Here is a 23521-nt window from a genome sequence, read left to right as displayed (position 1 = left end):
ATCAAGCCATGAATGTCTTTTATGATGCTCTTGATATAAATGAGTTCAATCGTATCAAGAATCTCACAACCGCTCATGAGATTTGGGTAAAACTAATGGAAATTCATGAAGGAACTACAATTGTGAAGAGTGCCAAACTATATGTGTGCAAAGGGAAGTTTGAGCAATTTATTATGAAAGAAGATGAGAGTGTATCCGATATGTTCAATCGATTGAATGAGATTGTAAATGAACTCAAAAGGACTTGGTTTTAATGTACCGGATGTGGATTTCACACACAAGTTCCTTAGATCACTTCCGGAGAAATATGAGACTATTGTGACAATGCTAGTAAGGAGTGATCTATCTACAACCTCTCCAACCGAAGTATTGGGAGAAATTCTCACTCAAGATATATTTAAGAAGTCACAAGCCGATGCTTTAAGTTTGGCAAAGAAGGTGAAAAATGAATCTATTGCTCTCAAAGCCAAGGCCTCAAAGGCAATTGAAAAGGAAGATAGCAATGATGAAGAAAATGAAAGTGAGAGTGATGGTGACATGGCTTTATTTGTAAGGAAATTCAATAAATTCATGAAGATGAAAAGAGGTCAACCTAGAAGAGGTCAAACATCTAGAAGAAATGCTTTCAATGATAGAAAATGTTTTGAGTGTGGGGAACCCGGTCACATTGCCATGAATTGTCCAAGCAAGAAGAAGAAGGGCAAAGATGAAAGTGACAAGAAGAAAAAGAAATACTATAACAAGAAGAAAGATGGCAAAGCCTACTTAGTTGAATGGGACTCGGATGATAGCTCAGATGATGATGATGATGACACCTCATCCAAGCTTAATGCCAGAATTGCCATCAAGGAAGCTCCCTCACTCTTCTCATCCCCCCATTGCCTCATGGCAAAGGGAGATGCTAAGGTAAAAATCATCACCGATTTAAATGATATAAATGATGATGATGATATCGATGATGTTGATGATGATGGCTATTCATATGATGATCTTGTTAGAATGTTAGGTGAGGCCGATGACTACATGCACAAAGAAAAAGAAAAATTTAAGGCCTTGAAGGAATTGTATAAAAACCTCCAAGTGTCTTTTGAGGAGCTCAAGATCTCTCACAATGATCTCAAAGAAAATTGTGAGAAGCTTGCGGATGCTCAAAAATCATCTATTGTGCATGAAGTTGAGGTGGTCACTAAGGATGTTGGAGTCACTTGTGACTTACTTGATAGTCTTACAAGTGAACCACTACCTACTAACTCTATTTGTGATAAATGTAAAGTTTCTCTCAATGATAATATTGCTCTTGATGAATCACAAATTATTGTTGAGAATGAAGTGTTAGTGGATAGAATAAATACTCTAACTCATGACCTAGAAAAGGCATATGGTGGTAAGAAGAAGTTGGATTTCATATTGGGAAGTCAACGATGTTCTCTTAACCGTGAAGGTCTTGGATATGTTCCCAAGAAAGGAAAGAATGCTTTTGTAAAGCAAAAGACATTGTTTGTGAAAGAATGTGACAAAGTGTGTCACAAGTGTCACAAAAAGGGACATGTTAAGAAAAATTGTCCCAAGTTCAAACATGTATCCTCCACTTGTTTTGAGCATTGTTATGTTCTTTCTCATAATGCAAAAGGTGTTCATGCTAAATTTGTTGGTACTTCAATTGTTGGAAACAAAAAGAAAGCTATTTGGGTGCCAAAGACCTTGGTCACTAACATCCAAGGACCCAAGCAAGTTTGGGTACCTAAAAGAGATTGATTTCCTTTTGTAGGTAAACTACAAGGCGGGAGGGAATCATTGGGTGTTGGATAGTGGATGTACTCAACACATGACCGGGGATATGAAGATGTTTACCCAAATGAGTGAGGAAGATTGCTCTAATTATGATAGTATCACATTTGGAGATAATCGTAAAGGAAAGGTTAAAGGTTTGGGTAAAATTGCTATTTCAAATGATCATTCTATATCAAATGTGCTATTGGTTGAGTCTTTGAATTTTAATTTACTTTCCGTAGCTCAATTATGTGATTTAGGATTTTGTTGCAATTTCACAGTTGAAGATGTTATTATCTCTAGTGTTGACGGTAGCAATCTTAAATTTAAAGGTTTTAGACATGAAAATCTTTATCTTGTTGATTTCTCATCTAATGAGGCAAAGCTCACAACTTGCTTATTTTCAAAAGCTTCACTAGGTTGGTTATGGCATAGAAGACTTGGTCATGTTGGGATGAAGCAACTCAATCGGTTAACCAAGCATGACTTAGTTCGAGGCTTGAAAGATGTGAAGTTTGAAAAGAACAAATTGTGTAGCTCTTGTCAAGCCGGTAAGCAAGTGGCAAATACTCATCCAAATAAAAGTCAAATGTCCACTCATCGACCTTTGGAATTACTTCACATGGATTTATTTGGGCCCACATCTTTTGTAAGTATTGGTGGTAATTCTTATTGTCTTGTGATTGTGGATGACTATTCAAGATTTACTTGGGTTTATTTTCTACGAGACAAATCCAATGTGTTTGAAACATTCAAGTCATTTGCTATATTGGCTCAAAATCAATTTGATTTCGACATCAAAAAGGTTAGAAGTGATAATGGGTCGGAATTCAAAAATGCAAGGATTGATCAATATTGTGATGACAAGGGTATCAAACATGAATTCTCTTCCAAATATACCCCAGAACAAAACGGTATTGTTGAAAGAAAGAATAGAACTCTTATTGATATGGCAAGGTCTATGTTAGCGGAATATAATATATCGGATTCTTATTGGGCCGAGGCAATAAATACCGCTTGTCATTCATCAAATAGACTATATTGTCACAAACTCTTGAAGAAAACTCCATATGAATTGCTAATTGGTAGAAAGCCAAATATCTCATATTTTAGGGTATTTGGTTGCAAATGTTATATTTTGAGAAAGGGAAGCCGGCTTTCTAAATTTGAGAAGAAATGTGATGAGGGTTTTCTTCTTGGATATTCATCAAATAGTAAGGCTTATAGAGTCTTCAACAAATCTCATGGTATTATTGAGGAAGCATATGATGTTGAATTTGATGAAACAAATGGGTCTCAAGATGAGAGTGATAATCTCGATGATGTTGGGGGAACTCAATTGATAAATGCAATGAAAACAATGGCCATTGGTGAAATAAAACCTAAGGAAGATGATGATGAAGATAGTGTAGTTGTTATTCCTTCATCCTCAACTATAAATGAGGAAGATCACCAAAGCCAACAACTCGATGAAACCTTGGATACTCATGATCAAGGTACTTCAAGACCTACGGTTCCTCCTAATGCTTCAACAAGCAACTATCAAACGGTATCAAGAATTCATCATTCCATTGTGAAGGATCACCTGGTTGATCAAATTGTGGGTGATATTAGTAAGGGTGTTCAAACTCGCTCTCGCATAGCTTCATTTTGTGAACATTTCTCTTTTGTATCTTGTATGGAACCTAACCGTGTAGATGAAGCTCTACTTGATGTTGATTGGGTGAATGCAATGCATGAAGAATTAAATAACTTCGCTCGAAATGAAGTTTGGGAGCTTGTTGAGAGACCAAAGAACCACAATGTTATTGGTACAAAATGGGTGTTTCGCAACAAGCACAATGAAGATGGTGTGGTAGTAAGAAACAAGGCAAGATTAGTTGCACAAGGATATACTCAAATTGAAGGATTGGATTTTGGGGAGACATTTGCTCCCGTAGCAAGATTAGAAGCAATCCGGATTCTACTTGCTTATGCTTGTGCACACAATATCAAGCTCTACCAAATGGATGTAAAGAGTGCCTTTCTAAATGGTAAGATTAGTGAACTAGTGTATGTTGAACAACCTCCCGGTTTTGAGGACCCCAAAAGACCTAACCATGTGTTTAAGCTTTCTAAAGCTCTCTATGGGCTTAAGCAAGCTCCACGCGCTTGGTATGAAAGGCTTAGGGATTTCTTGCTTTCCAAAGACTTCAAAATTGGGAAGGTTGACACTACTCTATTCACTAAAAGAATTGGCAAAGATTTATTTGTTTGTCAAATCTACGTTGATGATATTATTTTTGGATCTACTAATGAATTATTTTGTGAGGAGTTCGGAAAAATGATGTCAAAGGAATTTGAAATGTCTATGATAGGAGAATTGAGCTTCTTTCTTGGCCTTCAAATCAAACAATTGAAAGATGGAATTTTTATAAGTCAATCAAAATATTTGAGGGACATGCTCAAGAAGTTTGGTTTAGAAAATGCTAAGCCTATCAAGACTCCAATGGCAACAAATGGTCATCTAGACTTAGATGAAGGAGGTACTATGGTTGATCAAAAACTTTATCGGTCAATAATTGGTAGTTTGCTTTATATTACCGCATCTAGGCCCGATGTTATGTTTAGTGTATGCATGTGTGCTCGATTTCAAGCTTCTCCAAGAGAGATTCACTTGAAGGCCGCTAAAAGAATTCTAAGATATTTGAAGTATACTCCCAATATTGGTCTATGGTATCCCAAAGGTGCTCAATTTGAATTAATTGGATATTCGGATTCGGACTATGCGGGGTGCAAAGTTGATAGAAAAAGCACCTCCGGTTGTTGTCAATTTCTTGGTAGATCTCTTGTTTCATGGTCTTCTAAGAAACAAAATTCGGTTGCTCTATCTACCGCCGAGGCGGAATATATATCGGCCGGAAATTGTTGTGCTCAACTATTATGGATGAAACAAACCTTATTGGACTATGGAATTATTTTCAAGAATGTGTCTCTCATGTGTGATAATGAGAGTGCGGTGAAATTGGCTACCAATCCGGTCCAACACTCAAGAACCAAGCATATTGATATACGGCATCACTTCTTAAGAGATCATGTTGGCAAGGGAGATATCTCTATTTATTCCATTGGCACCGATGATCAATTAGCAGACATTTTTACAAAACCTTTGGATGAAACAAGATTTTGTTCTCTAAGAAGTGAAATGAATGTGATCGATATCTCTAATGTGACTTGAAGTTGATCACACATGTGTCGCCTTGCATCTTGGGTCTAAGTATGCTTTTTTATGCTATTTATTTGGTATTATTTGTGCATTTTTCATTTCTAATTACTCTAGATAGTTTAATTCAAAAATTTTGCATTTCTCAATTACATCATAAGTATATGCATGCATACCAACTTTTGGATTGGTCAAAATGTCCATATATGAGCACCAATTCGGATTCGGAATTCAAAATCAGAAAGTGGACAGAAATTGGAAAAATGAGTATCAGGCCGCGGACCGTCCGCCCATGAACCGCGGACCGTCCGCAGCATCAGGAAATGGACAGTCCGAGCAGCCTCGCAGACCGTCTGAGATCATCAGGGCGCGGACCGTCCGCCGCCCCCGCGCGGACCGTCCGCGACAGGGCAGAAAAAGGGACAGAGCCCGCAGACTTGCCAGTTGTGCCCATTCGGTTGCTCTCTTTTGCTCTCCACTCGCAATATACTCTCTTGTGTCGAGTGTGCGCGGACCGTGAAGTGAAGTTGCGTGCGGACAGTCCGACAGCTTGCAGCAACATTCCCTCAACATGTCTTCATCACGGTATCTTCAAATCTTGTGGATTTAATCAAATTTCATCAACTTTGAGATTATTTGGTTTTCTTCTCTGATCTGAAATTGAGCAGTGGGTTTCAAAATCTGATTGGTGGGATTGTTAGTTCTTCTCAATAACAATGCTCTGCAAAATTTTCAACTTATTTGGCTGGGTATTATCTGCAAAAACATCAAATTGAACACTTGTGGCGGCTAGGGTTCTTGGAGTCGCCCCTGGTCGGTCGCGGACCGTCCGCCTGGTGGACGCGGACCGTCCGGGCCTCTGGCGCGGACCGTCCGTGCCCCTAGCGCGGACCGTCCGGACCCTGGCAGAGTATTACCATTCCATTCCTTTTTATAAGTGGCGATTGGTATCAATTATTTATCTCTGGATGTCTGTCACCTTGTTGCAGTGGTTTTGGTGGTCTCCGCAAGAAACTTGCAGGTCGCTTTAAATCAAAGCGCCCTCGTGGCAATGATGATGATTATACACCGACCACTGATTCAGAGGCCCAATCCTCAGCTGGGGGCACTGAATCCATGGATGCTGAAGATTTTCTTCATGTTCATCCAGTTTATCCCATTGATATCCAAGGATGGACTTATCCCAAGCGGCGATTTTCTATGGCTGAGTACTGCTCTAGACGGACTGTGAACCAATATGCTCTGCCATCAGATACCAATATTCAGTTTTTCCACACTCAGCTGCAGTTTGATGTCTTTTGGGGCACCCTGGTGGATACCAACTTTCATAAGCATCAGGTGATTGATTGGTCCTTCTTGCTCAGTCAATCAGTCATGGAGGGTCTTATCCCCAAATTTGAAACATGTGGGTTATATCAGTTTATGGGGCAGCGCACCGATTTCAATGAAATGGCAGTTAAGCAATTCTTGGCTACCTCAGAGATTGATATTGCAGAAGAATCTATCACCTGGATGACTGGTTTCAAGCGGTATTCTGCTTCTTTTGCTGACTTTGCCGCTGCCAACAGTCTAGACTATGGCACTATTTCTGCTGGGGTGGATCTATATACTGAAGATAATTTTGAGGATTTTGTGCAGTTTTATGAGCCAGCCAGGCTCGGTATACCCAGGAGATTTGGAGAAACAGCAGGACTCAGACATCATCCTGCTGTCATCAACAAGATTGCCAGAATCACCATTCTTCCCAAGAGTGGTGATAAGAGTAAAATTCGAGATAAGTTCTGGAACATAATTCAGCACATCATGAATGGAGAAGTCATGAACATTGTTCTTTTCATGATGAGGCAGCTTAATGATTTAAAGATGGACAAGAATCAAAACTTGGCATATGCTCCATACATTATGGCTCTTATCAAATCCAAGACAAGATTTGAGGGCCCATGTGAGATTGTTCACACTCCATTCAGGCCTTTTAAGAATGAGATAGGGTTTCTCACCAGGCCACTCACTCCATTCCCAGATGATGAGGAAGACCCTGGCTATGAGGGTGGAGCAGCGCCTAATGTTGAGGAACAGCAGATGCCTCCTCCTCCACCTCCTCCTCAGCCTCAGCACTATTGGGAGCCTGCTCCAGGATATTTTGATCCTTATTTTCAAAACATGCAGCAAGGGCTGGAGACTCATATTGATACTCGATTTGAGGGGTTGATGTCACATGTGGATCACCGCCTCGATGACATGCAGTCACGCTTTGACAGCAACTGGGATGCGCTCAACTCTGAATTTTCTGACTTTCGTGATCAAATTCACACTAATGTCACTGATCCCATCATGTCAAGGCTGAATAATATGCAACAAAGCTTTCAAGATAACATGGGTGCTCTCTCCAGTCAGTTTGATAATCTTTCTACAACTGACAACATGCATGATATCAGTCAGAGGCAGCAGCAGCTCCAGCAGGACTTTGGCCAGTTCTCCTCCCTGTTTGACACCTTCAGCACTCATTATTACAACATGCATCCTCCGCCGAGTGATCAGTAAGGCCTCTCCTTTGTGGCAATTGATGCCAAAGGGGGAGAGAAGTGATGAGAAGTTGTCAGGCGTCTCCTTCAGGGGGAGTTGGTGGTTCTATGTGGACACTAAGACCATGCATATGCATTTTACCTTTTTCGTGCCGTTTTAGTTTATGTCTTATGCATTTGGAACTTGGTTTGATCTATTAACTCTATGTCGTATGTCTATGGACTATTATCTGTAATATTCTGTGGGATGAACTATGTTTTAGTTCAAATTACTCTGTGTGTGGTTAATCGAGATGTGATTATAATTGCTGCGCTCACTCTACGAATCATCTCTTGTATGTCTCGATAACCATGTTTGTAGGAAAGTCTCCATCAAGCTCCAATATATTATGTGTGTTATATCTTCAACTTCAAATAATCCTGCACACACTTAGGGGGAGTCTTTCTTGCATACTGAGTTTCTATTGGGATTTATCTATCTTTTGGACAGAACTTCAATTCAAGATAAGTCCTATGAAACTCATCTCCAAAATCTATTTTATACCTTTGGTATGAGAGAGATTTGGAGAAACTAAACTTCTCTTTAATATACTATGTGGAGTTGTCATCAATTACCAAAAAGGGGGAGATTGTGAATCATCTAGGCCCCTTTGGTAATGTTTTGGTAATTAATGACAACTACTTGTGGACTAACGATTCTTGGAGACATAAGAATGCAGGGTTGGACCACATAGAAATAAGAATGTTGAAGAGTCATACGCATTGGTTGTGGATCAGATGAAGGCAAAGGTATAATATAGGTTTTACTTTTGCCGGTCTTGAGGAGTTTAGAGAAGATACCTGACCGGATTAGTAGGCTAGATAGCCGTACTATTAAGAGGGGTCAATGACTTAGATCTGTGTAAAACTTAGTGCCTCATAGAGCATCAAGTAGTTGCATTTGCATAAGGACTAACAGCGCTTCTCATTTCGTGAGTTAAAAGTTCATTCAAAAGCTTGTGTGAAACTTGAGAAGTCTTGGTCGCGCGGACTGTCCGGCCCTTGGGGGCGGACCGTCCGCGATCCTCCAGAGGGTCCGAGGTTTGACCATTTGTATTAACTCTGTGTTCTTTTGCACTGCGGACCGTCCGGGCCTTAGGGCCGGACCGTCCGCAGTCCTGACCAAAGGAAGGTGGCTTCGGGTCTGTCCCTGAATTATAGGCGGACGGTCCGCCTTTGAGGCGCGGACGGTCCGCATGTGTCTAACTCGTTTTTTGGACAGGGACTGTGTGTTTTTATTGACTTGTACTACGGACGGTCCGGGGGACCAGTCCGGACAGTACTGTCTCAGGCGCGGACGGTCCGGGATTTATAGCCGGACGGTCCGCGTGTGTTAACTCCGTTTGATCCGAGGCTCGGGTGCTTGAAATTGCCAGGTCGCGGACGGTCCGACCTTGAAGGGCGGACTGTCCGGACTCACCTTTTGAGTCGACTCTGACATATTCCAACGGTCATTATAGCCGTTAAGGTGTACGGCGGACCGTCCGGCCCTAGGGCGCGGACGGTCCACGCGTGCGCAGAACTGCCCTCTTTTGCACATAACGGTTGGTTTTAGATGGGGGACTATAAATAGAAGGGTAGCTCGTGTGTGAGACCTCTCTTGGCCATTCCTTGCACACATTGAGCTCATTTGTGATCCTCCAACTCACTCTCTCACACTCTTTGCTTGAGGTTGCATTCTAGTGAGAGATTGAGGGTTCCTAGTGCATTTGCATCATTTGGTGATTCTTGAGGCACTAGGTGGTACACCGAGCAAGCGTCGTTGGCTTGTTACTCTTGGAGGTTGCCGCCTCCTAGACGGCTCGGGTGATTGTCTCCGACGAGCTCTCCAAGAAGATTGTGGAGAAGCCGCGGTGTTGATTGTGAGGGGTTCGCGCCTACCTCGCCGGAGCGGCAAAGGTGACATTAGTGGAATCGAGGTATTGAGTGATTTCTTGTCCACTTGGCTCAAAGATCAAGTCGTGTCTTGATAGAGGAGCAAGTGAGAGCTTGAAGTCCACCTCAACGTGGATTAGGGGTGATCGGCAAATCACCGATACCACGGGATAAATTTCGGTGTCTATTCCTTCTAGCATTACTTATTGCCTTGCAATTGATTAGTGTTTTGCTTATTGTTCTTCAAGTATTCAATCTCCGTAGTTGTCTTTCATACATTGTCTACTTATTGACACTAGTAAATTTATTCCCCTTGTTGTATTGATTAAATTTACTTAGTATTGTTGTTTTTAGTCAAAACCGTCTATTCACCCCCCTCTAGCCGGTGTCCTAAATCCTACACTTGGTATAGGAGCTAGTGTTTCCGTAGACGAGTTGGACGGTTCGTGTCTGGTGGCCGGACAATCCATGCGTGTGTAGAAGCGACGGAGTTCACCAACAGCACCTGGATCTCACTCTCGAAAAGGACTCCGTTCAGAAGGAGAAATCTAGGTTTTACCTTGAGATCGGTAAGCGACCTAAGACGTCTCTGAACGACGTAGAACCATAGAGAGGTAAAGATTAGAGGAGAAAAATTATGTTACTGTCAACAAAACAAAAGTAAGGTAAAGAACGAAAGATAAATTGATTGTTGATTCGATTGTTAGATTTTCAATTAACCGTATCCTTTCAAATATATATGGGGTTTAGACTCGTTACTAGACGTTCTCCAACAACTCACATAAAATTAGAGGAATAAACATATAAGAAGATAGGTATTTAATTGTCTGATCTGATCTATTTACGAATCATCGACACCTATAAGCGAACAACCGTCCACGGTCGTACTCGTCCAACCGTACTCAACCGTACTCAGTACCACAAATAAAGTTCAACAATAATTTAATGCCAAAACCAATGGACGTGCACATGTATGTGGCATTACTGAAAAACTGAATGAAAGATTGGAAGTTGTTTTTAGATCTTACCAGAATTATAAACAGTGATTGGGTTTTGTAGCTAATTACTGAAACAACTTGATCAGGGTTAAGTTACTTACTCATATTGGATTAGCAACCGATTATTTCAGATTGCATCGGCGCTTTAGCCTTTATGACAGGTTAGGCCACTCAAGCATCTCACAGACAAGAAGAAATCTTGGCTACATTTCCTGTAACTGTAAGCTCATGAGCCCATTGGCAAATGGACGTATGCAAAGCCTACAACAGAACCATGTTTCTGAACTACTGCATCCAGCAAACTTGCAATGAATATAGCGAACTGTTTTGCAAGATGCATGGACCATAGCCTACAATTTTTTAGTTTGTTTTTTATCTCACGTTGGAATATTTTTGTTCCTCCGTTTTTTTTCCCCTGGTTCTGTTGCATTAACGCCAGATTTAAGAGCTCGCAGATTTCGAGTCCCATTTTCTTTTTGGTCTTTCGGGGCCCAAATGTCGGCCTCTGACTAGGTACGTTTGAGATGCTATTGATTTTCCCAACATCATAGTATCATTTGTGAGTAGCTTTCCAGAGTGTAAACTGCATACACATCATTCTTGTTCACTAAGCATTTTTTTTGGGTCCCGTACTTGTCTTCGAAAGTTAAGATTATATCTAACACAACACACACTGATGAAAACTACAAAACACACATACTAGGCCATAGCAAGACAGTCGCATGCTATATATTAATTACGATTTACCAACTTTATTATCACAACAAAGGACACTCAAACCCGCCCGACTCGTTTACAGACATGATGACGCAGAAAAAACACAGCAACGTACCTGCGAATCAAACTTACAACACCAAATTTCGTAGAGAAGGAAACCATGACACTGAAAACGTGCACAAACCCATACTGGACTCGCGAACAAGCAAACAGGGTCACGGACGACAGGATCGGACCAAGTGCGTGTGCATACACGCGTCTAGTGATCCCTGGTGATGGTAGAGGAGTCCTTGTTGGTGTTGGCGTCGCCCTGCTTGTCGTCCCCGCCCATCCCCAGCGTGCTCATCACCGCGTCCTTGGCGCCCGCCGCCGCGCTCTTCACCTGCTCAGTGGCCTGGAACCGAGATCCAAGCACGCAAGCAGAGAATCGGAAAGCTGTCATGAGCGACCTGCACGCTGTTGGGTCCAATCCGTAGGCACGTGCGTGGAATAGGTTTGAGTGACTGGTCGACCAGCCAGCCACAACCACAAATACGTACCTGCTGGATGACGCCGCCGGACTTGTCCTTGCCGGAGACAGCGGTGTCCTTGGCGTACTGCCCGGCCTCGGCGGCCTTCTGCTTGGCGGCCTCCATGGCGTCGGCTGCCTTCTGCTTGGCGGCCTCCGTCGTCTCGCCGGCCTTCTGCTTGGTGGCCTCCGTCGTCTCGCCGGCCTTGTGCTTGGCCTCGTCGGTCTTCTTGCCCAGGTAGCTGCCGGTGTCGGACGCCTTCTGCTTGGTGGCCTCCTTGGCGTCCTGGCCCTTGCCCGCCGCGTGCCCCGCCGCGTCCGCCGCCCGGTCCTTGGCGTGCTGCGCCGTGTCCTTGGTCGCCCCCACCGCCTGCCCGGTCTTCTCCTGCACATCGTACGTGTGTCATAGATAGACAGACATCGCAACAGAAACAAGGCCGTCGGATCTCTCGGATTCGAGCTTGTAAGCAGATTTTGTAAGTGGTTTTGTGCGTGATCAAGTGCAGCCGCAAGCAGGCCACCGTCCGTATACCTCGGTGCGGGCCTTGGTCTCGCCGGCCTGGTAGCTAGCCTTGTCCTGGTGGGAAGCCATGGCAGCAGGGTCTCTCAAGCAACGCAAGCTCGCTCAGCTCAGCTCAGCTCCGCTCGCTCTGGATGAACTGATCGCTCAGCGCAAATCACTCGGAGAAAGAAATATGCTTGGCTACTACTGACTGTGACGATGGTGCTCGATCGGCTGAAAGCTTCGAACAGCTAGCTACTGATGATGGCTGGGGGCTTTTCCAGCGGGGAATATTTATAAGCAGCAGCAGCGAGGCAGTCCCCGGGCCACGTAGCGTGGCCGGGCTCCCAGCCTCCCACATGACGGCCACGTAGAAAGGACACGCCACGCGCTGTGTTGTGTCACGAGGTCCGTACCTTCGCGAAGCCTGCCCATGTCGATGGAGCTGATTCGCGCGCGCGCGCGCCCATAGGCGTCGGTCAGCTGGTCACCGGACCACCACCATGTGCAAGGCACTCGCCACGTTTGAGAGAGAACCCGTAGGCCGGCCGGAAGAACTAGTAGTGGAGTACAAATCGAGTGCGTTGCTCTCGTCTCGACGCGATGGTGCACGAACGGTACCAGATGACGATCACGATCGATCTCATCACCTGTTGATCGGTTCAGACGGACGATAGGGAAATGTCGACAGTGGCGATCGAGTACAAGTTGGATGTGGTTTCCCTCTGCTCGATATGCATGCCACTTGGTGGTGGTGATGCGGTGGAGTGGAGCAATACGCGCGAGCGAGCTCCAGGTGGCCTGGACATGCACGGTGCACCCATGCCCATACATGCGCTTATCGAGCGCTTGTTTTCTTCACCGGGGTTGCCTCGGTTCTACTATTGAGCTGCTTTATCCACTTAGACCAACTTTAACAATCACCCTATTAAACTTAGCATCCGTATTTTATACGATTTGTGTAATTATTCGTATCTCCAACAAAACTCCCTACCCATTCACGCTCGTTTGTCAGTCTCATTGTACGTGCTCGTATGTGAGCACAGCTGAGAAAAAAACACGACTGAGGTTATATGTGAGCACACCACTAAAACTAAGGGCACAAATTTAAAAAACCTAAAAAAATATGTTGTGAAACCTAACTGTGCGTGCTCGTATGTGAGCACAGCTGAGAAAAAACACGACTAAGGTTATATGTGAGCACACCACTAAAACTAAGGGCACAATTTAAAAAACCCCAAAAAATATGGTGTGAAACCCAACTGTGCGTGCTCGTATACAGAGATGGATGCAGGCCTTGATAAAGAGGAGAACGGATACGCGGCACTGTGCATCCGCAATCACGGGGCTATTATACAGACACGAATTCCGCTCTGCTAGAGTTGATCTTATATGGTTAAAAAAAATAACTACTCCCTACATCCCAATTTACAATTTATTTGATTTTTTTAGCAAATTTTCCCGACTTGTGGGAAGCGACTCAAATAATATCTGCGAGCGCAAAGTGTTCGTGGTAGGTCACTAGACTGTCGTGACTTTGTGTAAGGAGCTCCACTCTTCTCTGTAATCGCGTGGACCAAATTCTAATGCTCAACACACAGTCCGGGCCATATGGCTCGGATCAGTTCTGCTTCAAGATGCTGCTGCTTTGGTTTTGCACACCTATAGTAGTCTGCTATCTCTGTGCTCACATTGTGTAAACGCAATTTGTTATACATTTTCATCTGGTTAGCTATCACAACGGGGTGGTGGCGCAGTTGGCTAGCGCGTAGGTCTCATAGCTGTTGAGTTATCCTGAGGTCGAGAGTTCGAGCCTCTCTCACCCCAAAATTCGGCCGAACCGATGATGAAATCGCTCTGTGTTTTTTTTGGCTCTCTCTGGCTTCACAGATAAACTTGGTCAGAGTCCTAACAGTGCATGAGGAGGAAGGAGACAATAATGCCCTTGTGGTGTTTCTATTGTTCAGTGCGTCTTCAGGTACGTCACTTCACAGTTTGCGTCTAGTCAGTCGTACATGATTGATGGCTAAGGTTGTTTGCTACGGATTAAAACCGGTTATTTAAAGGGAAATTTGGATCCATACCATTAAAAGATCACCACTTTGGATCCATACCATTACTATCTCACTTACATGTGGGTCCACATGAGTCAATGACATGTGGGGTCCATGGTATATATCTAAAGTTTGGATCTTTTAATGGTATAGATCCAATTGTTCCTTATTTAAAATGTTGTAGATATAATTTATAGGGATAAAAATACTATATAAACAGTAGCACAAGCGAACAGGTTTATTGTCAGTGCTACGTAATGACCGCTGCTCGAATGCAGGACGAACTGACACGTCCGGTTACATGACTGATGTGACGCTCGAGCCACTGGAGCGCTACCTACTTATCTTGCCGAGTTCGTGTAATGAGTAGAATCAGAATGCACTTTATATTTGCGTAGCTAAGGCCAGTCGACAAGGTAATGCTCTGTCACCGGCAGTCACCAGAGTCAAACCTTTCTAATTTATTTCTTTTTGTGTGTGAGAGAGACGGCAATGCTACATCACCACTTGCAATCTTTTGAGGTGAATGCACAATACCCTTTAGACTGTCTCGAGTAGATAAGGTAAAATAGCAGAAGCATAACTGTAGATAACAGTGATCATAGAGTAAAATTTGGAATAGAAAATAAGATAAAGGATCGATGAAGATAGCCTTCGGCACTTGAGCACACATGACTTAGGGCCCGTTTGGCAAAGTCCAGCTCCTACTTCTTTAGCTCTAGATCCTGATCCTCGTGAGGAGCTGATCCTCCTGATTCTCCTACAGAATCAGAATCATTTTTAAAACCGTTTGGTAAGTAAACTGATTCTTGTCTGCTGAGAATTGGTGGTCTGTGGCGATTGTCTGTTTTACCTTTTACAGTTCAACTTTGTTACAAACCAATAAGTAGGATGTATATACGGAAAAAAATTATGAAACAATAACATATAAAATATTCCCATCATAGCAGTGCATAAAATGGTCTCAAATGTTTAATCCATAAATTGACTCGTTATGTTTTTGTCCAATGGCAATTGCGGGTAATTTCGATCAAACTTTAAGGGGAGGTTCATATTTGGTTGATTGAGGAGCTGTTTTAAGGGAGGGTGGAGCAGTTTTTTTTAGATCCCACCTTTCTTCACAAAAACGACTCTCAATCTTTCGGCTCCACACGAGAATCAGTTTAAAAAATATCCGTTTGGCACGGCTCCTCCAGATCCTCGCTTAGAATCAGGAGCTGAAGCTGTACCAAACGGGCCCTTATTAGTCCGTTACAACTACAACCAGGCAGAACCTAGTTTCAAACATAAATATACAATGACTACCCAATCGAGCTCCATAATAATCGTCGAAACTTAACCAAAAAAAACTATATATAATGTGCACGTGAAGAATCTTGCCCGTGCTGGTCAGCGTTGCCGTTCTGCAAATGCCCTACTCCTACATCCTAGAAATCGAAATCGTCATCAAGGCCATTGTAGCCTTCTGCGCCATCGTCGTCGTATCCCCCATAGTTGTAATTGTAACCGTCATCGACCGTCTCACCGGCAGCATTGTCCGGCCCAAACAGTGCGTCGAACTCCATCTCTTCTTCATTGTTTGCGCTGCCAACTTCATCTTTAGTCTGCTCACAGAATCAACCACCACCGTGTCACAAAGATGTAGCAATTTTTTTTTGTGAACGAAAAAAAAACGTAGCATTATAGGTGATTACAGACAGAGTCAGCGTTGCTAGTTCCTCTAGTTTTTTCAAAATAAATTCAGATACATAACAGAAAAAAATCTTAAACAAAATACTGCAGAATAGTTTACTACTCCCTCTATGTTCTTCCAAACTGTATGACGTTCTGGCACTTCTCTAGGATGCACATCCTTTATTATAAAAAATCATGCACTCACTGAGGTTTGAACCCATGTCGCAAGGAAAAATCTACCACTCCTAACCACTGCAACACTTACTGAATTGTGACACGGCACGGGCCCACTTTAAATCATATCGTGCCGGGTTGTGGCACTATTAAATAGGTCGTACCTTAGGTCGACCCTCTAGGTACAACTCATTTGGTCATCTATAGTCTAATACCTCCACCCTCACCGTACCTAATCTTGCGAGCGTGAAAAAAACGAGAGAAAAGTTTGTCTTGTTTGACCCCACACCACATACCTCACCATTCGCACTCAATTAATCTATAATTTTGGATCGTGTTTGAATAACTATCTTATCTAAGCAATGCCTGCCTATATGAAACTTGGCCGGGGAGAGAAAGACCGCACTCTGGTATTATGCCTAGGGTCGACACTCAAGGATGCACATAACCCATTGATGGCTAAGAAGAGACCGAAACATTGGTTTCGGCCGAGAAAATCCCGAACTCTGGCCTCCCATCTAACGAGCCGACATCAATCGTTCACTCTACAACGGCCCAACCAGAGAGTGGCGCACAGGAAATCGTAAACCGGAAATCGTAACCCGAGAGACCGAATGCCCGGGAAACTAACTAGTCAAAGTATAATGTGTATCTAGATGCAAAACAAAAACTATGCATCTAGAAAAATGCTTTACAATTTGGAATGGAGGGGAGTATAAACCATTCAGACTCATGGCAGTATACAGTTTGTGGATTCTACGTTTCAAGCATAAGCAAACAGGCATACCTTGTACAATTCGTCAACAGCTCCCACATTGATCTTTGAACCAAGTCCCTGTGAGAAGGGACGTTAGATATTGAATTTCAGGCTCTTAGTCTGTTTGCACACCAGATTCAAAATGTACGTGCATTGTACAAAGGACAAGTTTATTTTGGACTGTATATGACAGCAACAAGCGAATACCTTCCGTTTCAGCATGTTGCACGTGGCTTCTGCTGGTGTTTCAGCAGGTGTCGAGCTCTTCGTGCCTTCATTACGTTTTCGTTTCTATGTTTTGAAACAGATACAGATAATCATACGACTCAAATTAAAATGGTAAACAGGAAGTTTGGTTGCCCAAAATTGTTCCTTACTTTCTTTCCCGCTTCTGGATCAATCCCTCTAGCTGCCAATTCAGCTGCCAAAGCTTCCTTGGCTGCTTGTTCCTGTAAAATAAAAAAGAAGGTCGTAACATTCTCTGATCAAGATGAAAAAATGCGACCATAGATAGAGTTACTTACCTCAAGGTACTCTTTGTTCATTTCCTCCCAGATAATCTTTTTATATTGTGTTTCTTCCTCATTGTGAAGGTACCCATCAACCTACAAAATTGATAGATAGCATCACAACTAATTGCAAAGGCTTGTTAGGTTATCACTACACCTCTAAGGATCTAACTACTTGTACAATGGGATAATCCTGAAAAATGTGACAAAAAGGACTCATTGAGAAAGCACCTCTGCATCGTCAATGTCAGAAAGGCTTTCTGGATCTGCATTGCCTTCACAATTTTCACCTAAAGGATGTAAGATAGCATTCAGCTTTCAAACAAGGATTCAAAAGAAGAAAACTGAAATTACTGCAGTGTATGATGATTCAGGAAGTAACAAACCTCCCTCTTCAGGATCCTTGGGTGGCATAGAGTCATTTATGAGTCCCTCAGATCCCATTTTCGAAGATTTATCTCCACTTAAACCCTGCTTGAAGTGTGTTCCCAGAGAACAAAAAAAGAGAGGGGAAATAAGCGCAAAAGTTGTAGCATAAAAAGCTAATCGAAGAGATAACATGTCACAATGCCACACATCACAAAATTCAGAAACAAAAATAGATTATGCACCATTTCATAATTATAGCTACTAATCCTTCTATAATATTCATGTGACGATACTGTTGTTTGGGATCTAAGTACATAACAAAAGGTATGCATCTAGAAAAGTTAAAACATCTTATAATTTAGAATGGAGGGAGTACTAAACAAAGATAGTAACTTATGAAACTAATTTATATAGAATCTTATAGTAGGGAGGATGAAAGCCTCTGATTATGCAGGCCGCAAAGATTAGATGGGAACTGAGTTTAATAGCCAGATTCATTATCAACTAAATTTAGTTTTCGTATAGACTTATAAAACAAGGATAAGTTCCCATAAATTCACACACAGATTGTAAGTTGTAAGGTACTGTTACTTTGCAGAAGAGTGACCCCCCCCCCCCCCTCAAAAAAAACACCCACTACAACCACCCAAAAGAGAAAAATAAAGAACTTGAGGCATGCCAATCTGTACAGTACCTTTCTAGGAGTCATGGCACTCTCAACCTCAGAATTCTGTGTGTCGCAAAGAGATTCTTCCAGCGCTGCCTCCTTAGCTGCTGCAGCTTCTTCAGCCCTTTTAGCAGCTTCAAGTCTTTTCTTTTCAGCTCGTTGGAATGCTGGAGGGTCAGAACCACCTTCTAGTCCACCCGACAGTTTAGTGAACTGGGCAATCAGACGAAGTGTCAAAAGCAAATGTAGTCTAGTCTGCAAGTCAATGTGTTGTGTGCATTGTAGATGAGAACTACCTTATTGTAGCATTTTTCACAAAGTCCATGAGCAAAATGCTCAAAACCTTTATCCTTGTGTTTGCAGAGAATTTCTCCAGACTTGGGCGAATGTTTTGAAACAGGCTCTTCATTAGATTCATCAGCTGTTGCCAGAAATTCTTCAATCTAACAAAGGGGCATGAAGATATAGGCATGTTCACATCTTAGGAGAACTGTTTAAAAATGCACTGATGATAACATACATTAATAATGACAATAGAAGCAAGATATTCTTCATAAGGCACACATTATTATCACCTCCTAAATCCTAAGGTCGGTACTTGTTTATTAGTGTACTACACATGATCAGAGTTAAGAAACATACTGTTAAGCTGCCAGAATCTGTATTTTCGAACTCTATCAATCGCTTCGTTAGAGTGGCCTCACACACATGCACAACAGAGACCTACAAATGTAAAACATAGTTGATGCCATCACTAAAGTATAAAACAGAAGGTCATAGGTCGACAAAAGAGAATATACATAATATCGATTTGTTGAATAAGTTCGAGATATCTCATGAGCATCTGGACTTACAATATCTGCCTTGGTGTAATTACACCCATGAGAGAGTGCAGCAATGTATAATGCTGCACCACATAATCCGCTTGGCTTCCTCCCAGTCTGGAACATAGAGCAGGGCAGTAAAGCCAATCACAGCCTTGTGAAAGAAAAATTATGAAGGACAAAAGAAAGAGGAAACACCTGCCTGCATCCAATCTCTCTTCATGCTAGCTACAATGCGTAAAGCTGTGTCCGAGACATCATTATTTCTTCTTCCCAGCAAAACTAAAAACAAAACCGACATATACTGTAAAAACTTCAAATAATCAAACCCATATACATAGATAGGAGAAATAATTCTAGCCAATCCTCACATAAGGATCTTGTTAGTTGCAACATATAAATATTGGTGGATACCTCAACCCTTCGCAGCACACATTACATTTAGCAGATCCAACAGATGAAATATACAATGCAACATATATGTCATCAGCTTACGTTTTGTAAAACGATGGATGAAAAGACTGGGATCTACAAGTTTCTGAACAACTGGATGTTCTGCAAGTTGCAAAACTTGGCAGAGCTGAAGAAAAACAGCACCTAGGACGTAGCTGAAAGAAAATCCAAATGAGTCCCTTCATTAAGTCATATATTAGATAGAGGGTCAAAGAGTTGGTATACTCACACACTTATTTGGAGATGGTCAGAGAAATCGATAAGAAGATAAGCCTTCTTACTTTGCCTGGCAAGAAAAGTTGGAGAAATCAAACGTTAGTACTACAATATAGCTTGCTGAAAAAACAAACAAAATAAACTTTGCAACAGGCACCAACAAAAGCATGAAGGTGAAAAGCAGTGTTTTGAGGATTGAGAAACATGCTTTCCAAAGAAATAGATGATGGCATAAATGTTACTCATGCTCATGGTGTATTAGGTAAAAGAAATAAAAAGGAACAGGTCTAATACATCATGTCTGCTAATAAGTCTGTAAAATAAAATTTAGTAACCAATGATTACAGTGACAGGACATTCTTTAGAAAGTATATAAATGTGCAGGGAATATGTTTTGTTTACTTGGTGGAATGCAGCCAATACACAAAGCCTCTTGAATGGGTTTGACATGCGTTTATATGGTATGGAAAAGCTTACTTGTGCAGTTGTGATATAGTTTAGGCAATTAATCCTAATCCTTATGGACCACTAAAAGGGACCTTCTCAAGGTCAAGTATTTACTTTTCTAGTTAGAGGCTAGAAACACGAAACATAAAGTCAAATGGCACTTAGTACACCCGCAGTCAATTAATTCCATTTTCAATCTGTGTATCCGACAAAAGAAACCTTTTGAAGGTTTAAAGAAGGATAGGACAGAAAAAAGTAACTTGTAGGAGCTTTTCAGGAAAAAAAACAAAAGAGGAAAGCAAAATATATAACATAAACTACTAGTATTCCCCATTAAAAGTGGCCAGGGTGGGAGCAAGTCGCACAACGGATGGACATGTGCAAACTGAAGTTGGTAGAATAAGTTAAATGCTTCTGAAGTTCCAACAAAGGAAGTATAATTAGATTGTACCATACCTGCAGGCAATGTAAAGGCAAGCAGCTGCAACATGTGTTGTTCTACGCCCCCTGGTAAAATTACGGTCGAGAGCTAGCTGCGTTTCTCAGAACAAAGAAACATCAATATTGTGATGCTCCATTCCATTTAAACAGTCTCACCACTGACTCATAATAAAATGCATACCTCGTAGAAGCGAAATGCCTTGCTAACGATAGTTTCTCCACCGCTGATATGTAAGTTATTGACAATCTGCCTAATCTCATCCCTCCCTGGTAAAATAAAGCCAAAAAAAGAGTTTACAGAGTACCACAAAAAGTAAAATAAATATGTGCCCTAAAAACCATACCTTTGTCTAAGGTTCTTTGACGAGACATTGAATATCCAGACTCAATGCTTTCAAGAATACTTCCAGCTAAGCGACTCTGTGTAGCCCCAAAATATATCAAATCTCAGAAATTGGTAAATGAAAAAGAAAAGCCCGAGGATTACAAAGCATGGAGATAAAACTAACCTGCCCTTTGTTATCCTTAACAAAAGTAGGCTCATCAGTGTATACCTCCTGGTCAAGAACCTTCCCACATGTACCACAACATCTGATAATCAAACATGTCAGTTTTCATATTAACAAACAAGCACAAGAGCTTCAATTGCTTTATGAAAATCTGATGGACAACCATTAACATAGTTGTAAATAGGCCATCTTCATAAAAATCATACTGACTGGTTTTGCAAGTATCCCATTAGAACAATACAGAAAGAACAGAGAGATCTCACATGTATCCTTTGTCAGGATCCTTTATGGAGGGGCAGTAATCAGCGCAATGAGTGCAGTAAACCATTGCAGATGGAACTACACAGCCAGGGATGATCAGCTGATATCAATCTGCGAAATTTTGATGGATTTTCTGTTCAGTTCCAAGCCTATATAGAACATCCATCATACTTGTTTACAAAATATATGCAAACTCAATAAAAAAAGAGACTTTTGGAACAATGTTCCCTATTTCCCTTACAGTTGTCTTCTTCCAAAAGACCAAAACAAAGGTTTTTAAATGTTCTCCAATTTACTAGCTGCACTCTTCCCTTCCTATTAGAAACTTGTGCCCTAGGATTCTTGGTGGCACTCAGATATAGGGATAGGCTCAATACAGGACATGGGTGCGATAAACTTTGCCAAAATCGAAGTTAATGGTTATGAACCATGTATATATTACTTCTTTGGCCTCATCAGCTATTGTACATAAAACGACTTTCTCCTCTTAACTGAAAACCTCTCAAAAAGGCGCAGTGGTGAGAAACCTTCTCACTAAAGCCAAAGGTGCTGAGTTCGACGCAGCCTCTGTACACCAGGGTCTGTACTTTCTTTGTCTACAACCAATACTGGTTACTGGGTCAGTTCCGGATGGAATATAGTTTGGGTTGGTTGGTTCCACACAGCAGGAAGGAAAGGAAAAGGGTGACGTAGTACCTGATGAGATAGATAGATAGATAGAGAGATAGAGAGGATAGCTTGGCGGCGGCGTCTTCGTCGCGAGGACAGGGGCGACCAACAGGTGAAGAGAGGACGGCGGTCGCGCGAGGTGGGAGATGACCGCGGGCGGTGGGGAGCGGTCGAGCAGGTTAGCGAGGGCTCTGAAGAGGGCGCCGAATCCTCTGAAGAGGGCGCCGAATCCGGTGAGGGAGAGGGCCGCCGGAGCTCCGGCCACCGGCTTAAAAGAGTAAGCAGATCGCTATGGGAGGCGTCGAGGCGAGACCGGGCGGCGGCGAGGGCAGGGGCGCGCGGCGGCGACGGTTCCTTAATTGTAGCTACACGGAGCAACGCTCTCACGAACCGATGGATCCTAGCCTCGGATCCTCGGCTCGGCAAAGGGTTTTTGGTTTTAACCCCTTCTTTACTCTCTTTTTCTCGTCCGTTTATTTCAACACAAGGTCGCGAACTAAAGAGAAAACAAGATAATTCAAGTCCGTACGTGTTGAACCGTGACAAAAAAAGATTATGAGTTTGAGCTTCGCGATGAACTATTTACAGCCCATGCAATATCTTGTCAAGAACTTAACTAAAAGTTTTGCACAAGAATACTCGTTACCTCGTGTATAGGACGAAAGTTTATGGAAACTGTCCACCCTACATGTCAATATATATATGGCCAGGCCAGCCAACAGAACTAGACTCCGCAACAGATACAAATACGATATAGCTATGGAATCCCAACCGTTTACAGATAATCTTTCTATAATTTTCTATCTGGATTCTGGAATACGTGTTCTGTAGAGACTCGGTAATTCTAAGGCGTAGCAGATTTGGGACAATACGCCGCATGTCTTGGTCTTGGCATGGCACGTTGATAATTATCTTCATTCAACCCTCCGATTCCGAAACATCTCCCGTGTTGAGATTGAGATTGTTCCTGGATTCGGCCAACTTATCAATTGAGAGAGCTTCAATAAAGTCATCAGCGACTAAGGGCTATTTGGTAGCACAATAGAAACGGTTCCATCCCCAGTTTCTACGAATTAGTTTATGTAAAAAAATTTAGGTGTGCGCGTTTGAAAGCCAACATCTAGCTTTTCAATAATTAAAGACAAATCTATCCTTACTCTATTTTAAAAATAAGAGTATAGAAGGCAGTTTTGAAATAATGTAGTTTTGATATATTATAGTTTATAATTGTATATAACACAAATACTACGTTGTATTACCTTACCAAGTAAAACCACAGTATTGCTCAAAATCGAGACTTGTTTCTTCCATTGGAAAAACAAAGTATACGTAGAGAGAAGAGAAGAAAAACTGAGGTCCTAAGT

General features: G+C 42.1%; 2 protein-coding genes and 1 non-coding gene across 3 annotated transcripts; 1 reads left to right on the top strand and 2 right to left on the bottom strand.

The window, feature by feature from the left end:
• Positions 1 to 11106: 11106 nt before the first annotated feature.
• LOC542216 (lea protein group 3) lies at positions 11107 to 12396 on the bottom strand. The gene is made up of 3 exons (NM_001153473.1): positions 12164 to 12396; positions 11663 to 12016; positions 11107 to 11517 (listed from the first exon to the last, which is right to left on the bottom strand). The coding sequence occupies exons 1-3, from the start codon at positions 12221 to 12223 to the stop codon at positions 11383 to 11385; spliced, it is 549 nt and encodes a 182-aa protein (NP_001146945.1). The 5' UTR covers positions 12224 to 12396; the 3' UTR covers positions 11107 to 11382.
• Positions 12397 to 13875: 1479 nt separating this feature from the next.
• TRNAM-CAU (transfer RNA methionine (anticodon CAU)) lies at positions 13876 to 13960 on the top strand. The gene is given in 2 exon segments: positions 13876 to 13913; positions 13925 to 13960. It is a non-coding gene; the product is annotated as a tRNA-Met (tRNA).
• Positions 13961 to 15486: 1526 nt separating this feature from the next.
• On the bottom strand, positions 15487 to 22522 carry LOC100274140 (Cyclin/Brf1-like TBP-binding protein). The gene is made up of 20 exons (NM_001148518.1): positions 22185 to 22522; positions 21491 to 21599; positions 21228 to 21309; positions 21063 to 21138; positions 20900 to 20985; positions 20734 to 20810; positions 19844 to 19900; positions 19657 to 19769; positions 19364 to 19443; positions 19192 to 19278; positions 18980 to 19060; positions 18634 to 18780; positions 18365 to 18550; positions 17688 to 17772; positions 17533 to 17591; positions 17317 to 17397; positions 17170 to 17241; positions 17000 to 17083; positions 16823 to 16870; positions 15487 to 15791 (listed from the first exon to the last, which is right to left on the bottom strand). Exons 2-20 carry the CDS (start codon positions 21553 to 21555, stop codon positions 15615 to 15617), a joined length of 1743 nt encoding a protein of 580 aa, NP_001141990.1. The 5' UTR covers positions 21556 to 21599; positions 22185 to 22522; the 3' UTR covers positions 15487 to 15614.
• Between the last annotated feature and the right edge of the window lie 999 nt (positions 22523 to 23521).

The sequence above is a fragment of the Zea mays genome, chromosome 6 (assembly GCF_902167145.1).
Source record: "Zea mays cultivar B73 chromosome 6, Zm-B73-REFERENCE-NAM-5.0, whole genome shotgun sequence".
Classification (NCBI taxonomy): Eukaryota; Viridiplantae; Streptophyta; class Magnoliopsida; order Poales; family Poaceae; genus Zea; species Zea mays.
This window is presented reverse-complemented; position numbering and strand designations above follow the sequence as displayed.

Excerpts from the sequence above, each read along its gene's own strand:
- LOC542216 (NM_001153473.1), bottom strand. The coding sequence starts at position 12,223 with ATGGCTTCCCACCAGGACAAGGCTAGCTACCAGGCCGGCGAGACCAAG. Across the intron at positions 12,017-12,163 it reads AGACCAAGGCCCGCACCGAG|GAGAAGACCGGGCAGGCGGT; the intron begins GTATACGGACGG and ends TACGATGTGCAG. Across the intron at positions 11,518-11,662 it reads CCGGCGGCGTCATCCAGCAG|GCCACTGAGCAGGTGAAGAG; the intron begins GTACGTATTTGT and ends TCTCGGTTCCAG.
- LOC100274140 (NM_001148518.1), bottom strand. The coding sequence starts at position 21,555 with ATGGTTTACTGCACTCATTGCGCTGATTACTGCCCCTCCATAAAGGAT. Across the intron at positions 19,061-19,191 it reads ATTACACCAAGGCAGATATT|GTCTCTGTTGTGCATGTGTG; the intron begins GTAAGTCCAGAT and ends TTACATTTGTAG. Across the intron at positions 18,551-18,633 it reads GTGAAAAATGCTACAATAAG|TTCACTAAACTGTCGGGTGG; the intron begins GTAGTTCTCATC and ends CTGATTGCCCAG.